Genomic DNA, 27,270 nt, shown 5'->3' on the forward strand with positions numbered 1-27,270 from the left:
TGACAGCGGAACCTCCGGTCGGTCCTCGAAGAAAGGGGAACTAAATCTCCATTCATAAAAGAGAAGGTGAGGCTATATTGCGCGGGAAGGTTAATAATTGACAATATGCTGCTGCCTGCCCGCTGAGTTAAAAAGTTCCCACGGTAGACTCACGATACACAGTGTATCGTGAGTCTTGCGTGGGAACTTTTTAACTCAGCGGGGCAGGCAGCAGCAGATTTTCGCTCCCTTCAGTTTCACCCCACCTACACCCCTCTGCTTCCCGGCCATGTGTGTGACCCCTTCCCTCCCCTCTCCAGCTCCCCGCCCATTGCACCGGCGTGGGGGCTTTGCACTGTCTTCACGTCGGCGATTGCAGCAGGACCAACGGGACACCGACCCCCAGGCCCACCGCAAGCACGGAGATCCCAGAGACCCACAGCCAGCAGCAGCCCAGCCCCGTTCCAACTCCAGAGGAAAACTGCAAACTGGCCGGAGACGTCAGGACCACCAGAAGCCGTTCCCCGAGCTACGCCCCCTCATCGGGACACCGACCCCCAGGCCCACTGCAAGCACGGAGGTCCCAGAGACCCACAGCCAACAGCAGCCCAGCCCAGCCCCGCTCCAACTACAGAGGAACCTGGGTTGCGGATGACGGGGCGCAGCTCGGGGCGTCGTAGGGGCCCATTGGGGAGCGGGTTCCTGTTGGTCCTGACGTCTCCGGCCACCTGCCATCCTCCGGGAACTGTACCGCCCTTGCAGGAGAGTGGGGTTGTTTGCAGTTGCAGAGGAAGGGGGCAAGGGCGGTACAGTTCCCAGTCTCAGCTCCTGTCCATGGGGGTGGCCGGAGACGTCAGGACCAACGGGACACCGACCCCCAGGCCCACTGCAAGCACGGAGATCCCAGAGACCCACAGCCAGCAGCAACTCCAGCCCAGCCCCGCTCCAACTCCAGAGGAACACGTAGGGGCAGAAGCTGATGGTGTGCAAGGTACGTCTTGTTCTTGGGGTGGCGGATGAGGGGGCGCAGCTCGGGCTGTGGGCAAACTGCCACTTGTCGCCGTAGCGGCCCATCGGGGAGCGGATTCCTCTGGAGTTGGAGGGGGAGAGGGGTATTGTGCTATTTGATCGCCCCCTGCTACCCCAGGGACGGAGACACAGCGGCTTTTTAGACTGGTGGGCAATCACTTCCAAAGTTCTGCCCACACAGTCAGTACACCTCTCCTACACTGCATTTCATACAAACATTTATTCTGCAAGAAAAAACTACATTGAAGACTCAAACTCGCGACCGAGTTTACTGCCGGGATCAAGGCACAAACTCGCGACCTTGCGGATATGAGCCGAGCACTCTACCACTGAGCCAGCCTTTAAAATCTACGCAAAAAAATTTCCATTCCGAAGACCGACAAATTCTGAATTACGAAAAGTGTCTGGTCCCAAGGCTTTCGGATAAAAGGTTGTGCACCTGTACTAGAATACTGAAATGCTCTGACAAAACTTGGCAGCTCTGTGAACATATTCTGAAACACTCAAAAAATTCTAATCTTGTGGGACCAATAGATATAATTGTATAATAGCTAGTTATTTGTTCACAAGACTCCTTAATTCACAGTTTGAATATATTAACAGTTGGTTGCTATTGAACAATTAATGTTAAAATGTGGATTGGAGTGTGCTGTACTAAATTTATAATAATCAATGTGGTGTAACCATGTATGAGAAGTGTACAAAACTTAGTATGAATCAGGACATGTTGGAATATGGCTAGGTATAAGAGCCATGAAAGGTTTACTTCCAAATTTGTGAAATAATTTAAAGGAGGGAATGTGATGGCGCAGATCCGGTACTTGCTTGTAAGCATATCGAGTAAGAAATTAAAAAACTGGTGTTCGTTATGTCTTTGATCCTACACAGATTTATGGAGATTTTAAATAACAATCCCTTGTGTGCTTTAGGTACAGATTGTGAAGAAGGGACCCCCAAATTACGTTGTTTAATTTGTTTTCAGCATAAGTTGGCACATTTTATGGAACCTAAAGATGGTCATAAGAAATATTGGGAAGTCTGAATTTGTGTGTATCTGTAAATTAGTAGGTTTTATTGGGCTCTGTTTTATTTAATGCATATTAGCAATGTAATTTTATTTAATCAGTGTTGCTTATATAAATTTACGTGCAAATTTGTAATATTAATATTCAGATGACTGTCTAGCCCCGTTAAAACCCAAATATGTAGCTCTAAGATAATGAGAACAGACCTTCAATATAATGGATATTTCCTTGAAATTGCTGTAAAGCTTCACAAAGATACATTTTATCTGAAATAAATTTCACATAAAAATTATTGTACCAAGAACAGGAGTATGGTACAGGTCTCTTGGCTTCTCAAGCTTGTCCTTGGCTTGTATTCAGTATGATAATAGCAGATCTACCCTGTAATCCAGGTCTCATCTCCTGCGCTTTTTCCACAGATGCATCACTAAAGGAGCACAACTCTGGGTTAAATACATTATAACTATTTGGGTGGCATTTTTAAACTGATATTAGTAATTGATGCTGATGGCTTACATGACAATCATGCTTTATGTGCATTTATATACCTTTTGAAGTTGTGTCACTTGCAGAGAAGCACTGAGCCCAATTTGATCACATTGAGACTTCCCTCAGAAGAGCAACAAGATGATAGATTGGATAATCATTAGTAGTTGAGAGGTAAAAGCTGTTCAGAAAACTGGGATTCAAAAGATAACAAGGGGTATTTTAACATGGGTTTGGTTCAACGCCTCGTCCAAAAGTAATTGAGCTACTATAATACTTTAGTTTGGATTTTATAATATTTAATATTCCTTCAGGCTTCTGTACTTCGGATTGCACCACATATTAGTCCATTATCACACGGATCAATCATGATTCAATATGCCACTTGATAATGCAGTATGATGATTTTTCAATTGGTTTTCATTAGTTTCTGCAAAATCTGCACCTTGTTTATTTTTCCATGTGTAGTTTATTTAATGGTGCCATTCACCAGATCAAAATATTTTTTTGCAATTTAATAGTGGAACATATATTTTCACTCAGTCACATATTTTCTGACAGACAATTATGTTTTCAATTTTGAGACTGTAATTTTTTAACAAGGCTTGTTTGGTTAAAACAAATTCATAGAGTTGCATAAAATATCTATATTTTTGCAATTTAATTAGAATGGTAATTTTATAGCTGTCTTCTGTTTTAAGTGCTCTGCCCGTTACTGAATATTTTTCTCATACTGTCCCAATTGAGTTTTCTTTAATTGCTGTTTAGAATATCAAAGTTGTTTTTGAATATTGACTCTGAAGAAAGAATGGTATAATTCAGGGGATTCCTAAGAATTTGTTTTTTATTGTATTTCAATTTACTTACTATGTAAATTGATTAACACTTATTGAAATCTACAGGAGACACTACAGCAGCTCATTATGATGTCTCTTCCAAATGTCCTTGTCCTGGGCCGCACCCCTCTTTCAGGTGGGTTATTTAATTAAACATTTGAATAATAATGATTTTACTTAAAACTGATTTTTTGAAATAGTAAATTTCATTTTTCAGAAAGGTACTTCATCTTATTGGATTTCTGGCAGGAAGACAATATTTTAGTTATAGATATGAGCAACGTGTTGCAATCGGTTGCCAAAATGATTATCAATCAAATCTTTGTTTTAGTGAACAATTTCACTCAGGTTGACTCTGTCACTCATATTAAATCTGACTGAACTAGTAATATTCTTCTTGCAGAAAAATATCTTTATATAGTTTAGTTTAGAGACAAAGCACAGAAACAGGCCCTTTGACCCACCGAGTCTGCACCGACCAGCGATTCCCGCACATTAACACTATCCTACACATAGTAAGGCCAATTTACATTTATACCAAGCCAATTAACCTGCTAACCTGAACGTCTTTGGAGTGTGGGAGGAAACCGATTATCTCGGAGAAAACCCACGCGGTCACAGGGAGAACGTACAAGCTCCGTATAGACAGCACCTGTAGCCAGGATCGAACCCGGGTCTCCGGCGCTGTAAATGCTGTAAGGCAGCAACTCTTACCGCTGCGCCACAGCCAACAAATTATCCCAATAATTTATTTCCTTCTGTTGAGTCTCATGCTGGTTTCAGATTTGCAAGGAATAACTGCAACCTGAGTGAATTCCAATGGCATTTAGTTGAGTTTATTACTGTCAAGTGTACTGAGGTACAGTGAAAAGCTTTTTGTTGCCTGCCATCCAATCAAAGAAAAGACTATTCATGATTGGAATCTAGCCGTCCACAGTGTATGGCAGATACAGGGTAACGGGTAGAACATTTAGCACAGGATAAAGTCCGATTAAAGATAGTTCACAGGTGGGAGGTCATGACTACTCTAACTGGTGTGAGGACTGTTCAGTTGCCTGATAATAGTTGGGAAGAAACTGTCCCTGAATCTGGAGATATGATTTTTCAAACTTGTTTACCTCTTGCCTGGGGGGAGGGGGGAGAAGAAGGTGTGACCAGGGTGAGACTGGTCCTTGATTATGCTGGTGGCCTGAAGCGTAGATGGAGTCAATGGAAGGGAGGCTGGTTTGCGTGATGGTTTGGGCTATGTCCACAACTCTGCAATATCTTGCAGTCTTGTATGGAACTACAGGTGCACAACCTTTTATCCGGAGTTCCGGAAACCGAAAAGCTCCGAAAACCGGACATTTTTTCCAGGATGTCGTCTGCACACCAAAGCTCGCGTTTGGCGCCAAACTTAACCCGAAACGACCCACGGTCAACCCAGGTCTGTACTACTGTAGCGGCTGCCTCCTCCCCGGAGACCGGGGAGACACTTAAACATCTGTAAATCATTGCTTAAATGTTAGTCAGTTAGTTTGGAGGGCTTTTATGTGAAGGGGGGGGGGGGGGGGGTGAAGGGGGAAACTTTAATTCTTAGTCCCCTACCTGGTCGGAGAGGCGGGGAGCGGGCAATGCCTTACCGGGTCGCCGTGCAGTAAGCTCGGGAGTGCTGTGGCCGCCGACTCACAACATCGCGGAGCTGGGGCTGCGGGCTTCCGGCCGCGGGCGGCGCCGGTTGTAGCTCCGACCCCGGCAACTCTACCCCTGGCTGCGCAGCGCTCCAAATCCAGCACCGCCCGCGGCCGGACGCCCGCAGCCCCAGCTCCGCGAAGTTGGGAGTCGGCGGCCACAGCGCTCCAGAGATTACTGCACGGCGACCTGGTAAGGCATTGCCCGCTCCCCGCCTCTCCGACCAGGTAGGGGACTAAGAATTAAAGTTTCCCCCTTCACCCCCCCCCCACCACATAAAATCCCTCCAAACTAACTGACTAACATTTAAGCAATGATTTACAATGATTCCCCGGTCTCCAGGGAGGAGGCAGCCACTCCAGACTTTTCAAGCCGCCCGCGCTACCTACCTAATCTACGCTAAAAATCTTCCATTCCGAAATCCAAAAAATTCCGAAATCCGAGAAGTGTCTGGTCCCAAGGCTTTCGGATAAAAGGTTGTGTACCTGTATTCCCAAACCATGCTGTGATGCATCCCGATAAAATGCTTTCTGTGGCCATCTGTAGAAGTTCTGATGGTTGTTGGGGACATGCCGAACTTCCCCAAGACCTCTAAGGAAGTGGAAGCATTAGTGTGCTTTCTTGGCTAGAGCTTCAATGTGGCTGGTCCAGGATAAAGTACTGGTGATATTTATTCCTAAGAACTTGAAGTTTTTAACCATCTCTACTTCGGCACCATCAATGTATATCGGGTTGAATGAACTTGTTCGCATCATGAAATCAATCACAATCTCGTTTGGCTTGCTGACATTGAGGGAGAGATTGTTATCTTGGCACCAGGTTAGGAGGTTCTCAATCTCCTTCCTGTACTCGTCATAATTTGATATCCAGCTCACTTAAGATAACGTCGTCAGCGAACTTGTAAAAATAAATTGGTTTGGTTTTTGGCTACTCAGTCACGAGTGTATAAGGAGTATAGTGGGGGCTGAGAAGGCATCTTTGTGGGGCACCAATATTAAAGATTGTCAGAGAGGGCGATATGTCCCCTATTCTCACTGATTGTGCTCTGTTGGTCAGGAAGTTGAGGATTAAGTTGCAGAGAGGAATGCTGACTCCAAGTTCCACGAGTTTGGAGATTAGCTGGGTTGGGATAATAGCACTGAAAACTGCTGTAATCTATGAATAGGAGTCTGATGTAGGTGTCCTTCTTATCCAGGTGTTCCAAGGATGAGTGTAGGGTCAGGGAAATGGCATCAGCTGTGGATCTGGTGTGGCGGAATGGATCAAGGCTGCTTGGTAGGCTGGATTTAATGTGTGCTATAATTAGCCTCTTGAAACATTTCATGATGGTGTCTGTCAAGGCCACTGGAAAGTCGTCATTGAAGCATGAGATCCTGTTTTTCTTTGGCATTGGGATGATAGTGATCTTCTTGAAGCAGGTGGGTACCTCAGAACGGAATACGGATTAAAGATGTCCGTGAACATTCCCCCTAGTTGGTCCGTGCAGTTCCTAAGGACACAGCCAGGGATTCTATCTGGTCTGAAGAAGGGTCTCGACCCGAAACTTCACCCATTCCTTCTCTCCAGAGATGCTGCCTGTCCCGTTGAGTTACTCCAGCTTTTTGTGTCTATCTTAGGTTTAAACCAGCATCTGCAGTCCCTCCTTACACATTCTATCCGGGCCAGTTGCTTTCCATGGGCGACTCTGGAAGGCCGATCTAACTTCTGCCACAATGACCCTGGGAAAAGGCTCACTCGTGTCTGATGGGACAGATATCACCGCCTTGTTGTCCTTCTGCTCAAAAGTGTGCATAAAATACCTTAAGTTCATCAGGGATAACGATATGTCTGATTTTATCAGTGAGACATAAGACTGCAGCTCCTGAATCTTCAACAAAATACAAAGTGCAGGAAGAGAATAGGGAGATGACATTATACGGTCCCTACCTATTGTGTCATCTGTCCATTTCCCTACACTGACTGTCCCTGGCCTGCTGAGTTCCTCCCAGCACTTTGTTTTTTGTTCTGATTTATCAGATTTTATTCTGAATAAAGGTTAAAATCTATTTAATTTGGAATCTAAGTCATCAACATAACATTGAAAGGTAGCATTTTATAACTGCACGAATTGATCATTGTTTCTAAATAAAGGGCGAATTCTGCTGAATCTGCAACCTTCCTGAGGTGTTGCAGAAAGTTGAACGATACAATAGATTAAGTCCGAGCAGGGCTCCATGTCAGTGAAACATTATGTAATCTACCTATCCTGAAGTAAAGATAATTGGAGTCGTAGAGTTGTACAGCACAGAAACAGAACCTTTGGCCTCAGCTACCTATGTTAACCTTGATGCCTGTCTATGCTAAGCCTATTTAGAACATAGATCAGTGCACCACAGGAACAGGCTCTTCAGCCCACAATGTCCATGCTGAACATTATGCCAGATTAAACTAATCTGCCTGCCGTGATTCTTATCCCTCCATTCCCTGCATATCAATATGCCAATCCAAAAAAAGCCTGTTTAAAGCCACTAATATATCTACCTCCACCCCTAGCAGTGCATTGCAGGCACCCATTGTTCTCTGTTTAAAAAAAAACTTGTTCTGCACAATTCTTCCTTTAAATTTTGCCCCACTCTCCTTAAAGCTTAGCTTTGACATTTCCACTCTGGGGAAAAAGATTCCGCCCTGTCTCCGCCTCTCATAATTGTATACACTATTATCAGGCCTTCCCTTTAGCCTCCGATGCTCCAGAGAAGACATTCAAGTTTGTCCTTCCTCTCCTTATAATTACCCGAGGTAGCATTCTGGTAACCTACTACTGCACCCTCTCCAAAGCTTCTACAACCTTCCTGTAATCGGGCTGCACACTATACTCCAAATTTCCTACATTTGGCCCACATCCTTCTATTTCTTCCCTCTCCAAGTAATTATCCAAATGTCCTCCTAACATTAATTGTATCCACCTTTTGTAGCTAATTCCATATAAAACCACCCTCTGTATGAAACACTTGGCCCTCAAAACTCTAAGTTTCTCCCCTCGGGGATAGTCGGTGTAGGGTGTAAGTTGCAGCAGGAGTTAAAACTGGCATGTAACAAAGGTAATGCCACGGTGCTGATGGGGGATTTCAATATGCAGGTAGACTGGGAAAATCAGGTTGGTTCAGGACCCCAAGAAAGAGAGTTTGTAGAGTGCCTCCGAGATGGATTCTTAGAGCAGCTTGTAATGGAGCCGACCAGAGAAAAGGCAATTCTGGATTTAGTGTTGTCCAATGAACCAGATTTGAAAAGAGAACTAGAGGTAAAGGAATCACTTGGAGGTAGTGATCATAATATGATTAGTTTTAATCTGCAATTTGAGAAGGAGAAGGTTAAATTGGAAGTGTCAGTGATGCAGTTGAACAAAGGGGGACTATGAAGGCATGAGGGAGGAGCTGACCAAAGTAGACTGGAAACGGATCCTTGCAGGAATGACGGTGGAACAACAATGGCAGGAATTTCTGGGCATAATCCGGAAGACGCAGGATCATTTCATTCCAAAAAGGAAGAAAAATTCTAAGTGGAATAGGAGGCAACCATGGCTGACAAGAGAAGTTAGGGAAAGAATAAAACTAATAGAAAAGATGTACAGGTACACAACCTTTTATCCGAAAGCCTTGGGACCAGACACTTCTCGGATTTCTGAATTTTTCAGATTTCCGAATGGAAGATTTTTAGCGTAGATTAGGTAGGTAGCGCGGGCGGCTTGAAAAGTCTGGAGCGGCTGCTTCCTCCCCGGAGACCGCTGTGGCCGCCGACTCCCAACATCGCGGAGCTGGGGCTGCGGGCGTCCGGCGGCGTGCGGAGCCGGTTGGAGCTCCGAACCCGGCGAACTCTACCCCTGGCTGCGCGGTGCTCCAAATCCAGCGCGGCCGGACGCCCGCGATGTTCGGAGTCGGCGGCCACAGCGCTGGGATACCAGCGGGGAGCGGGCAATGCCTTACCGGGTCGCCGTGCGGTAAGCTCTGGAGCACTGTGGCCGCCGACTCCCAACATCGCGGAGCTGGGGCTGCGGGCGTCCGGCCGCGGGAAGCGCTGGATTTGGAGCGCCGCGCAGCCAGGGGTAGAGTTGCCGGGGTCGGAGCTACAACCGGCGCCGCCCGTGGCCGGACGCCCGCAGCCCCAGCTCCGCGATGTTGGGAGTCGGCGGCCACAGCGTCCGGAGCTTACTGCACGGCGACCCGGTAAGGCATTGCCCGCTCCCCGCCTCTCCGACCAGATAGGGGACTAAGAATTAAAGTTTCCCCCTTCACCCCCCCCCCCCCCCTTCACATAAAAGCCCTCCAAACTAACTGACTAACATTTAAGCAATGATTTACAGATGTTTAAGTGTCTCCCCGGTCTCCGGGGAGGAGGCAGCCGCTACAGTAGTACAGACCTGGGTTGACCGTGGGTCGTTTCGGGTCAAGTTTGGCGCCAAACGCGAGCTTTGGAGTGCAGACGACATCCTGGAAAAAATGTCCGGTTTTCGGAGCTTTTCGGTTTCCGGAACTCCGGATAAAAGGTTGTGCACCTGTATAACAGAGCAAAGAGTAGCCGGAAGCCAGAGGATTGGGAAACTTTCATAGGACAACAGAAGGAAACAAAACTGGCAATACGGGCTGAAAAGATGAAGTACGAGGGGAAGCTGGCCAGGAATATAAAGAAGGACAGTAAAAGCTTCTTTATATATGTTAAGGGAAAAAGAATAGCAAAGTCAAATGTGGGTCCCTTGAAGGCAGATAATGGGTGAAATTATTATGGGGATCAAGGAAATGGCAGAAGAGTTGAACAGGTACTTCGAATCTGTCTTCACTAAGAAAGACACAAACAATATCCCAGAAGTACTGGAGGACAGAGGTTCTGAGGGGTAGAGGAACTGAAAGAAATTTTAATTAGGCGAGAAATAGTATTGGGTAGGCTAATGAGACTGAAGCATGATAAATCCCCTGGGCCTGATGGTCTGCATCCCAGGGTCCTCAGGGAGGTGGCGCTAGAAATAGTGGACGCATTGGTGATAATTTTCCAATGTTCAATAGATTCAGGATCAGTTCCTGTGGATTGGAGGATAGCTAATGTTATCCCACTTTTCAAGAAAGGAGCGAGAGAGAAAACGGGGAATTACAGATCATTCGCCTGACTTTGGTGGTGGGAAAGATGCTGGAGTCAATTATTAAAGAGGTAATAATGGGACATTTGGATAGCAGTAAAATGATTAGTCCAAGTCAGCATGGATTTATGAAAGGAAAATCATGCCTGACTAATCTTCTGGAATTGTTTGAGGGTGTGACAAGTTAAATGGGTGAAGGGGAGCCAGTGGATGTAGTGTATCTAGACTTTCAGAAAGCCTTTGATAAGGTCCCGCACAGGAGACTGGTGACTAAAATTAGAGCACATGGTATTGGGGGTAGGGTGCTGACGTGGATAGAAAATTGGTTGACAGACAGGAAGCAAAGAGTAGGAGTGAACGGGTCCTTTTCAGAATGGCAGGCAGTGGCGAGTGGAGTGCCGCAAGGCTCGGTGTTGGGGCCGCAACTGTTTACCATATATATTAATGATTTGGAAGAGGGAATTAGGAGCCACACTAGCAAGTTTGCGGATGACACAAAGCTGGGTGGCATTGTGAACTGTGAAGAGGATGTTAGGAGGTTGCAGGGTGACCTGGACAGGTTGAGTGAGTGGGCAGATGCGTGGTAGATGCAGTATAATATAGATAAATGTGAGGTTATCCACTTTGGCGGCAAAAACAAGGAGGCAGATTATTATCTCAATGGTGTTAGATTAGGTAAGGGGGGGGGGGGGGGGGTACAGCGAGACCTGGGTGTCCTTGTACACAAGTCACTAAAAGTTGGCTTACAGGTACAGCAGGCAGTGATGAAAGCTAATGGAATGTTGGCTTTCATAACAAGAGGATTTCAGTATAGGAGTAAAGAGGTTCTTCTGCAGTTGTATAGGGCTCTGGTAAGACCACATCTAGAGTATTGTGTACAGTTTTGGTCTCCTAATTTGAGGAAGGACATCCTTGTGATTGAGGCAGTGCAACGTTGGTTCACGAGATTGATCCCTGGGATGGTGGGACTGTCATATGAAGAAAGATTGAAAAGACTAGGCTTGCATTCACTGCAGTTTAGAAGGATGAGGGGGAATCTTATAGAGACATATAAAATTATAAAAGGACTGGACAAGCCAGATGCAGGAGAAATGTTCCCAATGTTGGGCGAGTCCAGAACCAGGGGCCACAGTCTTAGAATAAAGGGGAGGCCATTTAAGACTGAGGTGAGAAAAAACTTTTTCACCCAGAGAGTTGTGAATTTGTGGAATTCCCTGCCACTGAGGGCAGTGGAGGCCAAATCACTGGATGGATTTAAGAGAGAGTTAGATAGAGCTCGAGGGGCTAGTGGAATCAAGGGATATGGGTAGAAGGCAGGCATGAGTTATTGATTGGGGACGATCAGCCATGATCACAATGAATGGTGGTGCTGGCTCGAAGGGCCGAATAGCCTCCTGCACCTATTTTCTATGTTTCTCTCGCAAGCCCTCTAGTTTTAGAATCCCCATTTCTGTGCCCCACCTAAACGTCTATAAACTCCTCCTGGCCTCTGTTAAGCCCTGATTTACTTCCACCATCATAATCTGAACACCAGCGACAACTCCCCTTCCACCACCTCGAGTTGTATTGCCACTACTGCCTCCTGATACAAAGATATGATGAAACAGATAGCCGCAGACTTGGTAGCCTCTGAGGATAATATTTTGCTTACAATTGTTCATCGAGTATCTACCTCTGAAGAGTTTGTTTATATCTGCCCTTGAGGAAATGAAATCCATATTGTGACCTTTTGAGTGAAAAACATCTTCAGGCATTTAATTAAGGAAATTGATCCCAATGTGATGTGGTATTTTAAGAACTCGTCTACTCTTTCACCATTTATGTAAGGCCACTGTCCTCCTGATGCATCACCTGAATGTTCTGAATGCCATCCTAAATGCTGCTGCTCCATGTGGACTGGTTGTGGACCAGAGATTCTTGAGTCGATGGGGATGTTTGCATTTCATCAGGGAGACTTTGAACATGGCTCTCTTCCTCTGTTAGTCTGATACTTTTTCCATGAAGATCAGGTTAGAAGCTTGAGTCTTGGTTTGGGTATACAAATGAAGTTGTTTATCCAACATGAACACAACTAGAGGTTCAGGGGACGTTGCACTGAGAGAGGATGCTGATGTTAGTTTGCTTGCCCTTAAAAGTAAATTTTAATTGTGGTGACAGCATTGATGGCATTTTCCCAGTACCTTGAAATTCTTAGGTACACAAAAATGCTGGAGAAACTCAGCGGGTGCAGCAGCATCTATGGAGCGAAGGAAATAGGCAATGTTTCGGGCCGAAACCCTTCTTCAGACTGATGAGGGGTTTCGGCCCGAAACGTTGCCTATTTCCTTCGTTCCATAGACGCTGCTGCACCCGCTGAGTTTCTCCAGCATTTTTGTGTACCTTCGATTTTCCAGCATCTGCAGTTCCTTCTTAAACACCTTGAAATTCTTGGTGTAGTAGGCCAGGAAAAAGCAACACAAAAGTTTAATTTTACTATTTTGTCTCTTCGGTTGTATTTGAGATCTCTTGTTTTATGGTTAATTTTATTTACATATATAGAACGTGTAAAACTGTTGAAGGTTTCTCTGTATCAATATATTTTAAAGGATTGAATCATTTGAGCAATGAAGCTTGAGTAGATGATGATGCAAAAAGTACACATTCAAAAATAACCTGTTCTATCCAAACTTGGTCCAAAAAATTAGCGTTCATGGGACCCAAGGTATGTTGACAAATTGGATGTATAATTGGCTTGGTAAAAAGAGCCAGAATATGATGGTGGACATTTTGTTGTGAATAAAGCAGTGACCATTACAAGGATCAGTGCCGGGACCTTTTCTGCTTGTTGTAAACAATGATTTGATGTGAATGTTAAAGGTATGATTAGTATGTTATCAGATGACATGAAAATTGGGGATGGTGTTGATCATGAAGGTTGGCCTTGGCTACGGGATCATATTGATGAGTTGGTAGAATGGGCAGAGCAATGGCAGATTTAAATGAATCATGGTAAGTGCCATATGGTGCATGTGGGAGGACTTGGAATGCTTGGACATAAATTGAATGGTACGACTCGAGGGAGTTTTGAGGAACAAAGGGATATTGAAGGATACGGGTAATTCTTCAGTAAGTGTCTACTTTGGTGTCCCGCTACTTTGGTGCTGTATATAAGGAAAATCCATAATTCTATCCCATTTCTTAATTTTCTCTATTGTTAATAAACATAATCCTCATAAATAAAGTTTAACCCTAAATGAATACAGTGTTATTTTTTTCCCCCAATGTTCTATGCCCCCCCCCCCCCGAAAACCGCATGTCCCGATGGTTACTTGTGAAATTTCGTCGGCATATTTATTTAATGGGGGGTCTCTCTGAAATGAAAATACTATTAAACAGTAGGTATTAATAATAAAAATATTTATCACTCTTTAAAAAATTCCTCTATTTTTCATAAAATTTAAATCTCACCGTTTTTTTGCAAAAATTCCGTGTCCCGATTATTGGAGTAATTTACCGTCATGCACCTTTGAGCAATCCCACACGGCTATAAATAGAATAGACACGAACTTCCAACCTCAAAAGACCGCGGAATTCAAAAGTCCCCTACCTTGTGAATTTTCCCTGATTCGCGGTTCGAGAAGCGTGTAAAAACTCAGTTTTCTGCTACATAGCGGCTTTCCTGAACAGTGCTCAACTCTTAGATGTTAAAAAAATCGTTTTTTCTTGATTTGTTCTGGAGAACAAATTGTGCCATGTGCCATTCGTCCAAACGATATGGCCAGGCATGGCCTTCCGGCGAGGCCATCCTGGGCTAAAGGCTTGGGCCACCATTCCCGTCACAGCCACATCCGCAACGTAACCCCCGATTTCCATCCAGCTCCAGCCGAACACAAAGCCGTTGCATCTTCCCGTGGTGTATGTAGTCATTTACTCTACATCTCTCCACGCCCAGCCCTCTTCAGCCCTTGTTCCGGGGGGGGCCTCACCGGAGAACAAGGGCCGAAGAGGGCCGGCGTGGAGAGGTGTAGAGTAAATGACTACATTATTAGACAGGAAGTAAGGACAGTACATTGAAGTTAGAGAAATCAATACTCATACCGCTGGATTGTAAGCTGCCCAAGCGAAATATAAGGTGCTGTTCCTCCAATTTGCATTTGGCCTCTCTTACAGTGGAGGTGGCCCAGGACAGAAAGAGAAGGGGAGTTTTTGACAACCGGGAGATTGCATTGGCCAAGGTGGAATGAGCGAAGATACTCTGAAACTATCATCAAGTCTGAATATGAGTGAATATATGAATATTGATTTATCTAACGTCACGTAACCCTTACATCCCTCTGTCCCTCCCCCCATCCTCGACGTAGAAATAGAAGTAGAATTAGGTACACAAAATTGCTGGAGGAACTCAGCGGGTGCAGCAGCATCTATGGAGCGAAGGAAATAGGCGACGTTTCGGGCCGAAACCCTTCTTCAGACGTAGAATTAGGCCATTCAGCCTATCAAGTTTAAGCCATTCAATCATGGCTGATCTATTTCTCCCTCCTAACCCCATTCTCCTGCCTTTCCCCATAACCTCTGACACCTGTACTAATCAAGAATCTATCTATCTCTACCTTAGAAATATCCACTTATTTATAATCTGAGAAGACTATTCAATATTATATACTCAAATAGAATTCCTAATGCAGATCTAGCAATTATTTCGCTAGATGCTGAAAAAGCATTTGACCAGGTAGAATGGTCATATTTATTTTCGGTGATGGAAAATTTTCAACTGGGAGAGAAGTACTGTACATGGATTAAATTGTTATACTCTAACCCAACAGCTAGAATATTAACAAACCAAATGTTATCAACTAAATTTAATCTTTCTAGAGGTTGTAGACAAGGATGTTCACTATCCCCACTATTATTTGCTCTTGCAATTGAACCATTAGCAGAAAGCGTTAGAACCCATCCAGAAATACACGGGTACAACACTAGAGACACAAGGAATAAAATGTCTTTATATACAGATGATGTATTAATATATATTACAAAGTTAGAAACTAGTATTCCAAATCTATTAAATCTAATAACTCAATTTGGTCAGTTTTCAGGATATAGAATTAATTGGGATAAAACCGAAATCATGCCAATAACAAAACTCAATTTACATACATTACAACAATCCCCTTTTAAAATAGTTAAAGATAAACTTAAATATTTAGGAATTTACGTAACTAAGACATATACCTCTTTATTTAAACTAAATTTTCCACCCTTACTGAATAAACTACATAAGAATATTCAGTATTGGAAAACACTTCCCATTTCAATGCTTGGTAGAATTAATGCTCTAAAAATGATCTTCATACCGCAACTACTGTACCTATTTCAATTAATCACGATGATATATCCCAAATTTTTTTTCAAAAAAGTCGATTCCATTGTTACAAGCTTTATTTGGGATTATAAGAATCATAGAATAAGTAAAAAAACATTTATGCAAGTCAAAGATAAATGGAGGTTTGGCTTTGCCAAATTTCTTGTTTTATTTCTGGGCAGTCCATGAATTTCTGGCTGGAAGAAATGGATCAGCAACCAGATTGGTTAGGGATGGAAAAGGAAGACTGTTTACCTCCCACAAAACTGCACAAAAAAACCTATAAGGAAAACCCTATAATACATAGTGGAATACGAATTTGGAAACAATTAAAAAAAGCTTTAAAATTGAATATTATACCACTATGTCTTCCCATTGTAAACAATCCTTTATTCAAGCCATCCATATTGGATAAAGGTTTCACACAATGGAAAAATTATGGAATTAAAAAGATTGGACATCTTTATAGGAAAGGCATTTTTCTTTCATTTCAAGAGTTACAACAGAATTATGGACTGCACTTAAATAATTTCTTCAGATATCTACAAATTAGAGATTATGTTAAATCTAATACACAAGTTTATAGGACTAGGGAACCAGAAATTCTTGATGAATGTTTGAATAAGCATTCTAACACTAAAAAATTAATAGCTTATATTTATAACACCCTCTTAAACAACGAGGTACCACCGATAGAACTATATAGATACACATGGGAAATTAATTAGGTCATCTTATAACGAAAGATATTTGGTACGAAAGTTTACAACATATACATCAAATCTCGTTAAATGTCAGACATGCTTTAATACAATTTAAAGTCTTACACAGATTACATTACTCCAAAATAAAACTAAATAGAATCTTCCCACATATTTCTCCTATTTGTGATAAATGTCTGCATCTAGAGGCCAATTTAACACATACTTTTGCAAATTGCACAAAAATTAAAATTTTCTGGACTGATATTTTTGGAATAATTTCTGAAGTTGTTAATACTAAATTGGATCCAGACTCAAAATTAATAATACTTGGAATATCAGAACAAAGTTTAACACTCACAACAAGCCAAAGAAACTTCCTCGACTACAGTATAATAACGGGATAAAATAATATTAAATTTTTGGAAAGGCCCTATAACCCCCACACTTAAAATGTGGATTGTGGAAATGTCAGAGACCCCACATCTAGAAAGAATTAGACTTGTCTTAATGGACAAACAAGAACCTTTTGTTAAAATATGGGCTCCATTCATTAACTATTTGATGGGTTAGATTGGCCCGGCACAGAAACCCAACTGAAGCTTGAACTCAGGATTAGATGAAAAGTTATACTTTATAATCTACGAATTTATCTCCAATGACGTATTATAAGTAATTCATTCCACATTTTCTCTTTTTTGATATTTGTAATTCTTTTTTCTCTCTTTCTCTCTCTTTCTATCTACATAGAAAAACACTAGAAGCAGAATGAATCGACAATTGAACATTTTAATAATGTATGATTGATGTATATGAAAAGTTTTTTTTACTATAATATGTAACTATACTTTACCATAATATGTTTGCTTCTAATAAAAATATTAAATAAAAAAAATAAAAAAATAAAATATCCACTGACGGCCCCCACAGCCTTCTGTGGTAAAGTAATCCATAGATTCACCACCATCTGACAGAAGAAATTTCTCCTCATTTTCCTAAAAGAACATCCTTTAATTCTGAGGCTATGACCTCTAGTCCTGGACTGTCCGACTAGTGGAAACATCCTCTCCACATCTATCCAAGCCTTTCACTATTCTGCATGTTTCAATGAGGTCCCCCCTCATTTCTTGAAACTCCTGCGAGTACAGGTCCAGTGCTGACAAACACTCAACATAGGTTAACCTACTCATTCCTAGGATCATTCTTGTAAACCTCCTCTGGATCCACTCCAGAGCCAGCACATCCTTCCTCAGATACGGTGCCCAAAATTGCTCGCAATATTCCAAATACAGCCTTACCAGTGCCTTATAGAGCCTCAACATTACATCTCTGTTTATGTATACATGCTCTCTTGAAATAAATGCTAGCATTAAGTCTGCTTTCTTTACTACCGATTCGACTGGCAGATTAACTTCTTGGGAATCCCTCAGCTGCACTCCCAAGTCCCTTTGCACCTCCAATTTCTGGATTCTCACCCCATTTAGAAAATAGTCTTCACCTTTATTCCTACTACCAAAATGCACGACTCCACACTTTGCTACACTATATTCCATTTGCCACTTCTCTGCCTACTCTCACAGAAAATCTGCAACGAGTGGAATTTGTTGGAAAAGCTATCTAATGGTATTGAGCACTGAAATTTTGTATTTATTTACTTTTCCATGCTAATATGGATCGGGTAGTTTTGGAAATATGGGGGAATGTATTAGCTTGTTCAGATTCCTGCTGAATAATATTTTTGTTTGTATGGTATGGTATCCTCTTGATTTATGCATATTTAGTATATGGAAAAAGTTAAATATTCTGTTTACCAGTCTCTTGACAAAATATGTCAGAATTACTTCTCATAAGCCATGTGGTGTTAGAAGCAGTTACAATAGTAGCATTGATGAAGCTTTTAGTTAGGTCCATTGATATGCAGGAAATGGAGGGATATGGATCACGGGCAGGCAGTGGAGATTAATTCAACTTGGCATTAAGTTTGGCACTGAAGTTGTGGGATGACGGGCCTGTCCTGTTGGCTTTGTTTGCTTGCATTGATTTGTCAATTGATGGGGTGGAAGGTGGGAGAGGATTGCTGAAGATAATAAAGACTGATGGTGACCAGCTATGAAGGAAAGAAGTTTGTGCTTGGTACAATTTTGTGGGTATGGCATCAAATGATAGTTGTATGCATTCTGAGGTCACTGCATGGCAAGTAGATGGTGTGGGTTAGTGTTGCACATGGAGAATGGCCAACAACCATTTTGGACCATGGCCTTTTGATCCTTCAATGCCAATAATTTGGGCTACCATGATTTTGGGTTGCTTCAGGTGTATTTGAGCATCTTGAAGTTAAGTTGGAAATTATTCAAAAACATGCAGAAAAATATGACCGTTGAGGTAAAGAAAATGATGGCTTGGATTATAAATACCGTCATGATAAAAAGTTGGAGCATTCCTATTTGGAATATGAAGGGCAGTAATTGATTTCATCACAGGCCTTTAGAAATTTGAGAATACTTGTCAATGTCACAAAATTGAAATAGTTTACAATGATAATCTGCATTCTTAGAAGAGGTGCTGTTTTTGGCAAAATAGGAATTTATTTTCTCTCTCACTTGAATTTTGCAAGTCAAATAATGGCCATAGCATTTCGTGGTATTCAGTTTGTGTTATGGCTTTAATAATTGTGATGTAATCACTGCATATCTGCCGAGGAATGTTTGATTACTTTTCCATCAAGCCTATTGTATAACAGTTAACACTAGTTTTCAACAAAATGGCAATTTATTTGCAGCCTATTATTTGAACTTGCCCCACAAAGTTTGATACATGTGGTTTTACAGAGGTGGTTGATCTATTTCAGAGTGTGGAATTAACGAGATGAAGAAGCTTCTGCTGCTTCTACTAGGTTGCACGGTTCAGGTCAGTGATTTTTGTTCCTTAATTTAGGAATTTAAAATACACCATTCTTTAGTGTGGTTTTGAAATTTGTTTAAAAGTTAATATCCTTTATTATTTGTGGCCTCCAGTAATGCTGGGATGGGTTTCTATTCCTTGCCTGTTCTACCATGGAAAAATTTCAAAAAGGCAAAGCTCTTTTTAGTGTGATGTGAACCAGAATATTCTGCATAAGCAAAAGCTTTTCACTCTACCTTTACACGTGGCAATAAACAAAACGAAATATTTTATAGCAAGTCACACCAGATGAAAACATGCATACCTCCTTACTGTATTGTCAATTAAATTTTCATTGGTGGCAACAAAGCCAAATTATGTCATTCCTATTTTCATATCTTCAGAAAAATATAAATGGACCATGTGGTGGATCGTTATGGCCATTGCTTTTCTGGCGAATGTATCCATATTCAGGCACCAGGCGTTTCATGTATGCTTGATTTACCAGTTTTTAGAATAGCCCGCCTGTGTTCCTGTTTTGGGAATAACTTGCTTAAGTTAATGCCTGGCAAACTTACACATCAGCTTAACAAGTTATCTTGTAAGTTCAGCTTTGCTTAACAGAAAGAAAACTCAAATGATTACCCTGCAGCCATAAAGATATACTGTATGTTTAGATGCACCTGCCTTTGGGGTATTGTTTCCAATTATGGAGCCTACCCACGTAATTTTCAGTTTTATGCTCGAGAAAGCTTTATAATGTATGATGTGATTTACCTTCATTTTTTTCAATAGGTAGTGTAGTCATGTGCAGGAACTGGCATTATTTGAATTGCATGTTGTTTTTCAAGCCCGTAACCCCAGCGAAAATGCGAGATGCCTGTAATTATTTTGTGATTCTTTGTTGGCTGTATCACACGATTTTATCTAACAAAACTTGGTAAATGGGAAAAACATTGTCAATTATTGATACTAAGAGAATCAGAATAGTTGGCCATTCAGCCAGTACAGCAAATATCAAGTTTAACACCAGTTAAATTCTGGTTTTAAAGCTGCCATTGTTGACTGTTTACGTACTGTTGCCACCTATGATATCTTCTCATTTGGCAAATGCTTTTTTGACATAAGGATGCGAATGATCCAATGTGGATCCCCATAGCCAAATATTAAGGAAACTGCGAGCAGACCTTCTTCAGCTCTTGCCAAAATTTCACATTTTCATATCAGACATTTATCTTCTATAGCATGTATTACATTTTCAATATATTTGTTTATTTCTTTCTCGGCTGCATGTTGAAACTGAATACAATAATGTATATACCTGACATTTCAAACTCTAAATCTTATCCATCAAAAGAATGGTTAATTTCACATTTGCTGTATCATTCCTTATCTCTTTCCACAAATGCTGAAACATGGTTATGCTTGCATTACTTTGGGGATCAAGGTATTCATTGTTCATTCCACTAACTCAATGCAACAATGTCATTCAAAAATACAATGGCCTTCCTATCCAATGTTATGTTCCTCTTGCAATCATCCTTGTTCTTGTCTATTACCAATTATCCCCAGATTTCTGTCTCAAATAAAAAAAATACAATTTACAGGTCAATCAGCCAAAAATTCCATCCATCTTGGTTCCCCCAATCAAAGCTTTTAGCCCATTATTGTACTGATCTTGGAGATACAAGAAACTGTAGATGTTTGCATAAAACATCTGTCAGGGGTTATGGTGAGAAGGCAGGAGAATGGGATTAGGAGAGATAGATAGATCAGCCATGATTGAATGGCGGATTAGACTTGATAGGCCGAATGGCCTAATTCTGCACCTATCGCTTGTGACCTTATGACCTAAAACACAAAGTGCAAGAATAAATTACAAGGCCAGGCAGCATCTGTGGAAGGAATGGATAGGTGGTGTCTGGCGTTGGAACCCTTCCTCAGACTAAAGAAGGGTCCGGACCAAAAACATTACTCTTTCATTCCTTCCACAGATGCTGCCTGACCCACTGAGTTGCTCCAGCAATTTGTATTGTAGTCAGCTTGCTCTTTGTATCCTCTTCAGATTTGATGACACTGAGTTCAGTCATCTCAGCCCAATTCTCCCAAATCCTCCTTTCTGCTTTTATCACTGTCACGAAAAGCCTCCATAACAATTTCATAAAGTGCTTTTGGTTATCTCTCAACATTAACATCACTGCCTTTTGCCCTTTTTACTTCATTAAGGCTTGTGGATAGTTCTGATTGTTAGATTTTAAAATGATATAATGGATGCCAAGTTAGTATGAAAAGCATTTGAACCATTTTATTATGGACATTGCTTAACGCACACTCAATACATGATTTAATTGGATGCAACCTTTGTAGATCCATTCAGAACATACTTCCCTTTTCGTACATTTTTTTCAAATCTGGCACAGGTGGCAAGGTCATTTCTAAAGCCCTGGAGAACAGCATGGCATACTGTCTCCTTAAATTTTTGCAGTCCTTCATGAGAAGGTACATCCATAATAATGCTCGAGTGGATGTTCCAGTGTTGGAGAAGTAGAAAGTCAGGATGGTGAATGACAAAGAGGAGAACCTGCAGGTCGTGATTTTCGCATGTACATGAGTATCTCTCCTCCTTAGTGGTGACATTGCAGGACTGGGAGTTACTAGTGAACAAACTACAGAATATTTTGTTGGAGATAAATCATCCATCATCTTAGTAGGTAGTGCAGCAGATTCAGGAAACAAATGGCCTACGCCTGCTCTTGATTCCAATGCATGTTTGTATACGTCTCTAAAGATGGCAACGTGTCTTATTGATTATTCAAGCCACAGTCACACTCCTAGAAGTATACCCTAGAGATATAACTGGGGCTTTTGTCATAATCCATGGGTTTTCCTATTACATCAACATGACAGATCCATCCAAGGTTTATGACTGTGATGACACATCCATGGGAGTCCTCAACATTGACCATGAAATCTCATGGCATCAAGTTAAACAGGCACATAAATCTATTCTTTAGCACTATCATTACTTCTCAACTTGATGCATGTGTGCTTCTCCACATTGATTAACCACTAAGAGTAACAAGGGTACTCATTGTATTCTAGGTTGAGGAATTACCATTGAACTGCAGAATTATTTGGAGATCGATGTGGACATTTGACCCATGGAATCAATACTGGCTCCTTCAAAGCAATTCTGCCGGTCCTAACTGCTGCAAATTATTTTTTGCTAACACCTGTACAATTCTTTCTTATTCCTCTGCCATGACTATCTTGAAAGCCGTTATTGGTTCCACCACAAGGACAGCGAGTTTCTCCATAAAACATTTTTTCCATGTATTCCCCAATAGATCTCTTCCCTGAATTTTGAATACCCTGCTAAAAAGAATTATCTCTCTTTAACCTGCTTATGCACTGGCACACATTTTTCAAATTCAACAGCCTTGAGCAAGAGTGGCATGGAGTCTTGGTGATGATCACCACAAAACTAACAGATTTTTGCTCAAAACATTAATGATCTTTAAGAGACAAAAATCTGCCAATCAATTCAATTTGCTGCATATGTCCTTCCAGACGTGTAGCAATATGATTGACCCTTAATTGCTCACTAAAATTGCCTAGCCAGCTACATTGTTGTATCATAACCACTAATTTGAAACCAAAAGGATAAAACTAGCTGGCCTTGATACCAAATTCTGATATGAAGTTGTTCCCAGGCCATTGAGCTCAACCATCTAAGCTCTGGTGTCTAAACTGGGTGAGCTTTACCACAGGCCAGACTGTGTAACAACCAGGTTTGATCATACTTTAAAAGAGTTATACCTTGTGTTGGAAACTTCTACCATTATTTTTAGATCAGTCAGACCCACTAAGACTGCAGCAAAGTGGTATGCAGACAGTAGGGAGTGGCTGTGTGATTCTTCTACGTTAATTCCAGACTTCATGAAGTCTCGTAACATCAGGGCCAACATGGCAAAGGAATCACCTTCCTGATTACCACCTATGTCACCCTTTCAATTAATGATGACACACACTACGAATGAATCACTTAGCACAAAAAGGGTACAGAGCTAATTCCGGGTGTGTTCTCAAATGCCTTTCACCAAAAATGCCTTGATAGCACTGTCACTGAATGATCTAGCTGAATGCTTAATGACTACTACCAGTGAATAAACATGGTATAAATTTACTTGTCCGATTCCTTACAAATTGTACCAGTGGGAGGCGCCTCTGCCATGACAAGTGTCAGAATGAGAACTGAATGGTCCTGTGGAGTTGAAATTGTTCTTTCATGCCATAAAAATAAACCTTGCCTGATTTAATTCAGTTTCTTGGAACTCTGGGTGTTTTCTTTTCAATCTGTTAAATAGGTCACTATCATCATTTGTATCATCATTTCTGTTTCCTCAAAATTGCAGAAAAATAAATTTCTCCATTTTGTGTCAGATACTACTTGTCTCGATAAAGGATTTAATGGTCACAGTAATTTTATTTATTCCAGTGTGAAAGAAAAGAAGAATTTATTGAGAGGATCAAAAATCTTGATTTTGATACAAAAGCTGCTGTCGCAATTCATATTCAAGAGGTATGTTCCAGAAATACTGTACATAATATTTTAATTGCAATCTGGAAACTATAAAGTCTTTGTCGGTCCGCGGTTTAGGAGACCTGGACATTTTGCGGTTAGAGAACAAGGGAAGAATGCAGAATGGTTGTATAAATCATTGTAGTTGCTATACTGTCTTCCCTAACTGGCAAATTTGAGTATTTTGACTTCAATGTGCTCCAGTCTAAATCATCCACAAATTTGTTCATTAATTTAGAGTACTTACAGTGAGTGGATGTAAAACAAATGCGTTATTATCAGATTACTCTTGAATAACCTATCTTGGGTTTTACTGCATTTAAGTTTGAGACTCATTTCCATGCTTTTTTTTTGTGCTAGTTTGGTGTGACATGCTGCATTTGTGTTTTCAGTGCTCTTTCCTGGTAATTTTGGATTCATGGCAGGGACGTAAAGACATAGCAGCTAATGGTTGAGAACTGGTAGTTGAGAGCTTAAGTGTGTATATTCTTTGGATTTCTCAATACATTCCCTCGTTAATGCATTAATTGTAGGTAAACGGCAAATTAATCTAATCGTATTTTGTTGTATTCTAGTGTAGAATGCAGTATCAAAAAATGAGGAGAGCAATGCTTAAAACAAATTTTCAGTCTGTTTTCTAAAACTTTATTTTCATATGGTTTCACAGAATATATGACAGAAAATTGTTGGGAGAAGTTGGCTTATCTCTGTGCTCAGGGTGCTTTTGTTTGCTATTCATAAAAATGCTCCTGTACACAATTGGATCATTGTGAAAATCATATTCCGTATTTCCTCTTGTGAAGGTGACTCATAATCAAGAGAATGTCTTTGACATGCAATGGGTGGATTTAGCTGACATCTCCCGTGAGGATCTTAATTCCTCCTTCAGAAAATTGGCAGTTCATCTGAAAAGGATTGTGGATGAAAGAGACGAAAAATGTGAGGTACAAAAAGGATCATGATTCTAAAAACGTTGTAATTAATCTGACTAAATGTGCCAAAGTAAGCATTATTTTAAGTTCACAAGACATTTTCAATTTCTCAGTTATTTTCCCATAACTTTTTGTATTTATTTGTCAGTATTATCAATTAATTATATTCAATCTTTATCAGTCTTTATTTATTTATTTATTTACTTATTGATGGTGTGGTGTTTACTAGGTGTTAAAACAAAACAGTTCAGAGCTAACAGTGGAAATATTGAACTTTGTTCTTCATTCAAGGACTAAAATTCCATTTTGTCTTTTTGGTAGTACTGATTCTTTAGATATAAATTGAATCGGTTGGACACAGAGTAGGTTTTGGTGTGATCTATTGTAGATTTGAATCACAAAGCTTCATGATGTATTTTTCTGATTAATTGTCCAGGTGTTATGGCAATCTGTTTGGACACATACAAACTAGGTTTATAGATCAATGTATTCCTCGTTTTAAGTAGTTAGGCAAGGAATTTCCTTGCGCTATTGATTATTTAAACTTTGGGTGAAAGTGTTGCAGAAGAGCTATTTATGTGACGTATCAAAGACACAATGACGAGGCAGGAGACATTTTACTATTAGTTTCTGAAAGGTACATTGGGTTTTTGCTTGGGTGAGACTGTATTTCATTTTGATTTTGCATTTTGTCTATTGTCTATATTTCTGACTTTATTTCACCCTCCCTTAACTATTGTCTGATTGTGTAATTTGTTGAAAAGACATATGATTATGGAACTTGAAAAGTTTAAGGACTAAACACAGGCAGGTCTGATTACATCTGAGATCATTTACGTGGAACATGCATTACCTGTACAATGCAGGAATGCTGACATTCCCAACCACTATTCCCCATTCAAGGTTGTCAGGTTAAATATGTAAAATGAGTATTTATTAGCTATGGATTGGACTGCATCGAAAGCTGCAAAGTGGATTATCTCTGGGAACCAAGCAGTAGTCACAGGACACACAAGTGCTTTTCCTGGTCTAAAATCAGTTTGGTGATCGAACATTGAAATTAATGACAAGGAATTAGTTGAGTGCTAATGCTAGTCCACTTTCTACACAAATGTATCTTTCCTTACTTGGCAGCCTTGACCAATAAGTTCATTATGATGTGGATTTCCAGCTGGTGCATTGAAAGGCTCAAAGAACAACAGCCAGCTTGGATTATCATGTACTCTTAAGACATTTGCTTGTGACAATCTCAAAATTAAGTTTAAAAACCGTGATTCTGGAAGTAGCTCATTGTGAGATATAAATGTGTTCTCACAATCACAACGCTTTTAGAGACAAAGTCAGACAAAGAAGTTCTTTATTTTCCAAGTTTCAATTCTGCAGAATTGGGTGTCTCTCTCTATCGCCCCCTAGAGACACGACGAGGATGGAGATGCTCTTCACTTTTATTCATTTCAGTTTACAATTGTCACACCCTTATTCCTCCCCTTCAGGCTCCTTCCAATCAGAGCACTAAGGTTTACATTCCCACGAGAACGTCTCGGAACGCCTCTCAATGTCAAAGTTACCTCCTACATCATGCATCGCATGTGCATTTAAATGAGGCATCTTGTCATAGTGGGCGTTGTCTTCATATTCATGTTTCTCATTACGCATGTGTGATATAGAGCACACAGAGTGTCCTTTTCCCCTTTGCCCTAGTTCCCTTAAAGGCTTCTGCTGAAGTTTTTTTATCTGTTAATTTCTCAATCTTGAAAGTCTCGGCCTGTTCTTTTATTGTTACTATCTAGCCTAGCGCAGTCTGGTTTTCGTGCTGAAAGCTCACTATTTCTTCCTCAGCTATATTTCAGTCCTAGTCTAAATCAACTATCCCTATTAACCCTTTCCTCACAATCCACCCTTTTTCTTTTGCTACGCAATTTTTGATTTATACTATTTCTTCCTTCTCTAGTGCTAGCAGCAGACTCTTCGCCTCCCTATCCTCCTCTCGCTGGTCATACTGTGTTCTGAAGGCCAATTTGATAGACAGGGAGGTGAGACCTGCTAGGGCTCTTGACACTGACCCATCCGGAGCAATGTTGTTGGGGATGAAGGTGCAACATTGTTCCCCAAACATTACACACACCCCTCCCTTCTCAGCCATTAGCATGTCCAAGGCCATGCGATTTTGCCAGGCCATTAGGCTGGTAGTTGTCAGTTGTTCCGCTAATCCTTCAACTGCATCTCAAGTGTAATTTATAAAGCGTTGTTGATTGTAATATAGGTAGTTGATCCAGTCCACATTTACTTACAGTGATTACCATCATTAGCACAAGTGCCAAGCACTGCATTTTATCTCTTATTTCAATCGCTCTTTCTCAAAGATCAGAGTCAGTGGTTTCTTTCCTTGTCTTACTGTCCACTCCTCCTCAGCCGGAGGTTCCACCAGTCCCTTTATTCGCACTGCGTGTGTCCACCCTTTTTCTTTTGTCCGCACTGCTGTTTCCGTGGTCAACGGGGTTTCAACTTTTCTTCCTTCCACGATTTTACAAGATCCCAGTCCCCCGCTTTCACAGAATGGATTGGAAAGTCGAGATGGGGACTCTGTGCCAGCAGCCCCATGGTTTTCAATTCTGTAATGGAACGAGATACTGCCAGTAAATAGTTCCTTAAGAAAACATCACTACCCTCTATCTTTCCCAAATAATAAAGACCTAACTTGTTC

General features: G+C 41.2%; 1 protein-coding gene across 12 annotated transcripts in view; it reads left to right on the forward strand.

Annotated features, from left to right (window-relative positions):
* The window catches only part of ccdc88a (coiled-coil domain containing 88A), a 157,628-nt gene that overhangs the window by 32,859 nt on the left and 97,499 nt on the right, over positions 1-27,270 (forward strand). For all 12 annotated transcript variants that reach the window (XM_033025183.1, XM_033025185.1, XM_033025186.1 and 9 more), the window contains exons 4-7: positions 3,422-3,491; positions 19,021-19,079; positions 23,551-23,634; positions 24,438-24,578. In XM_033025183.1, coding sequence (XP_032881074.1) covers positions 3,422-3,491; positions 19,021-19,079; positions 23,551-23,634; positions 24,438-24,578 — 354 coding nt within the window. The remainder of the gene's footprint in view (positions 1-3,421; positions 3,492-19,020; positions 19,080-23,550; positions 23,635-24,437; positions 24,579-27,270) is intronic.

The sequence above is a fragment of the Amblyraja radiata genome, chromosome 8, assembly GCF_010909765.2.
Source record: "Amblyraja radiata isolate CabotCenter1 chromosome 8, sAmbRad1.1.pri, whole genome shotgun sequence".
NCBI classification, from domain to species: Eukaryota; Metazoa; Chordata; class Chondrichthyes; order Rajiformes; family Rajidae; genus Amblyraja; species Amblyraja radiata.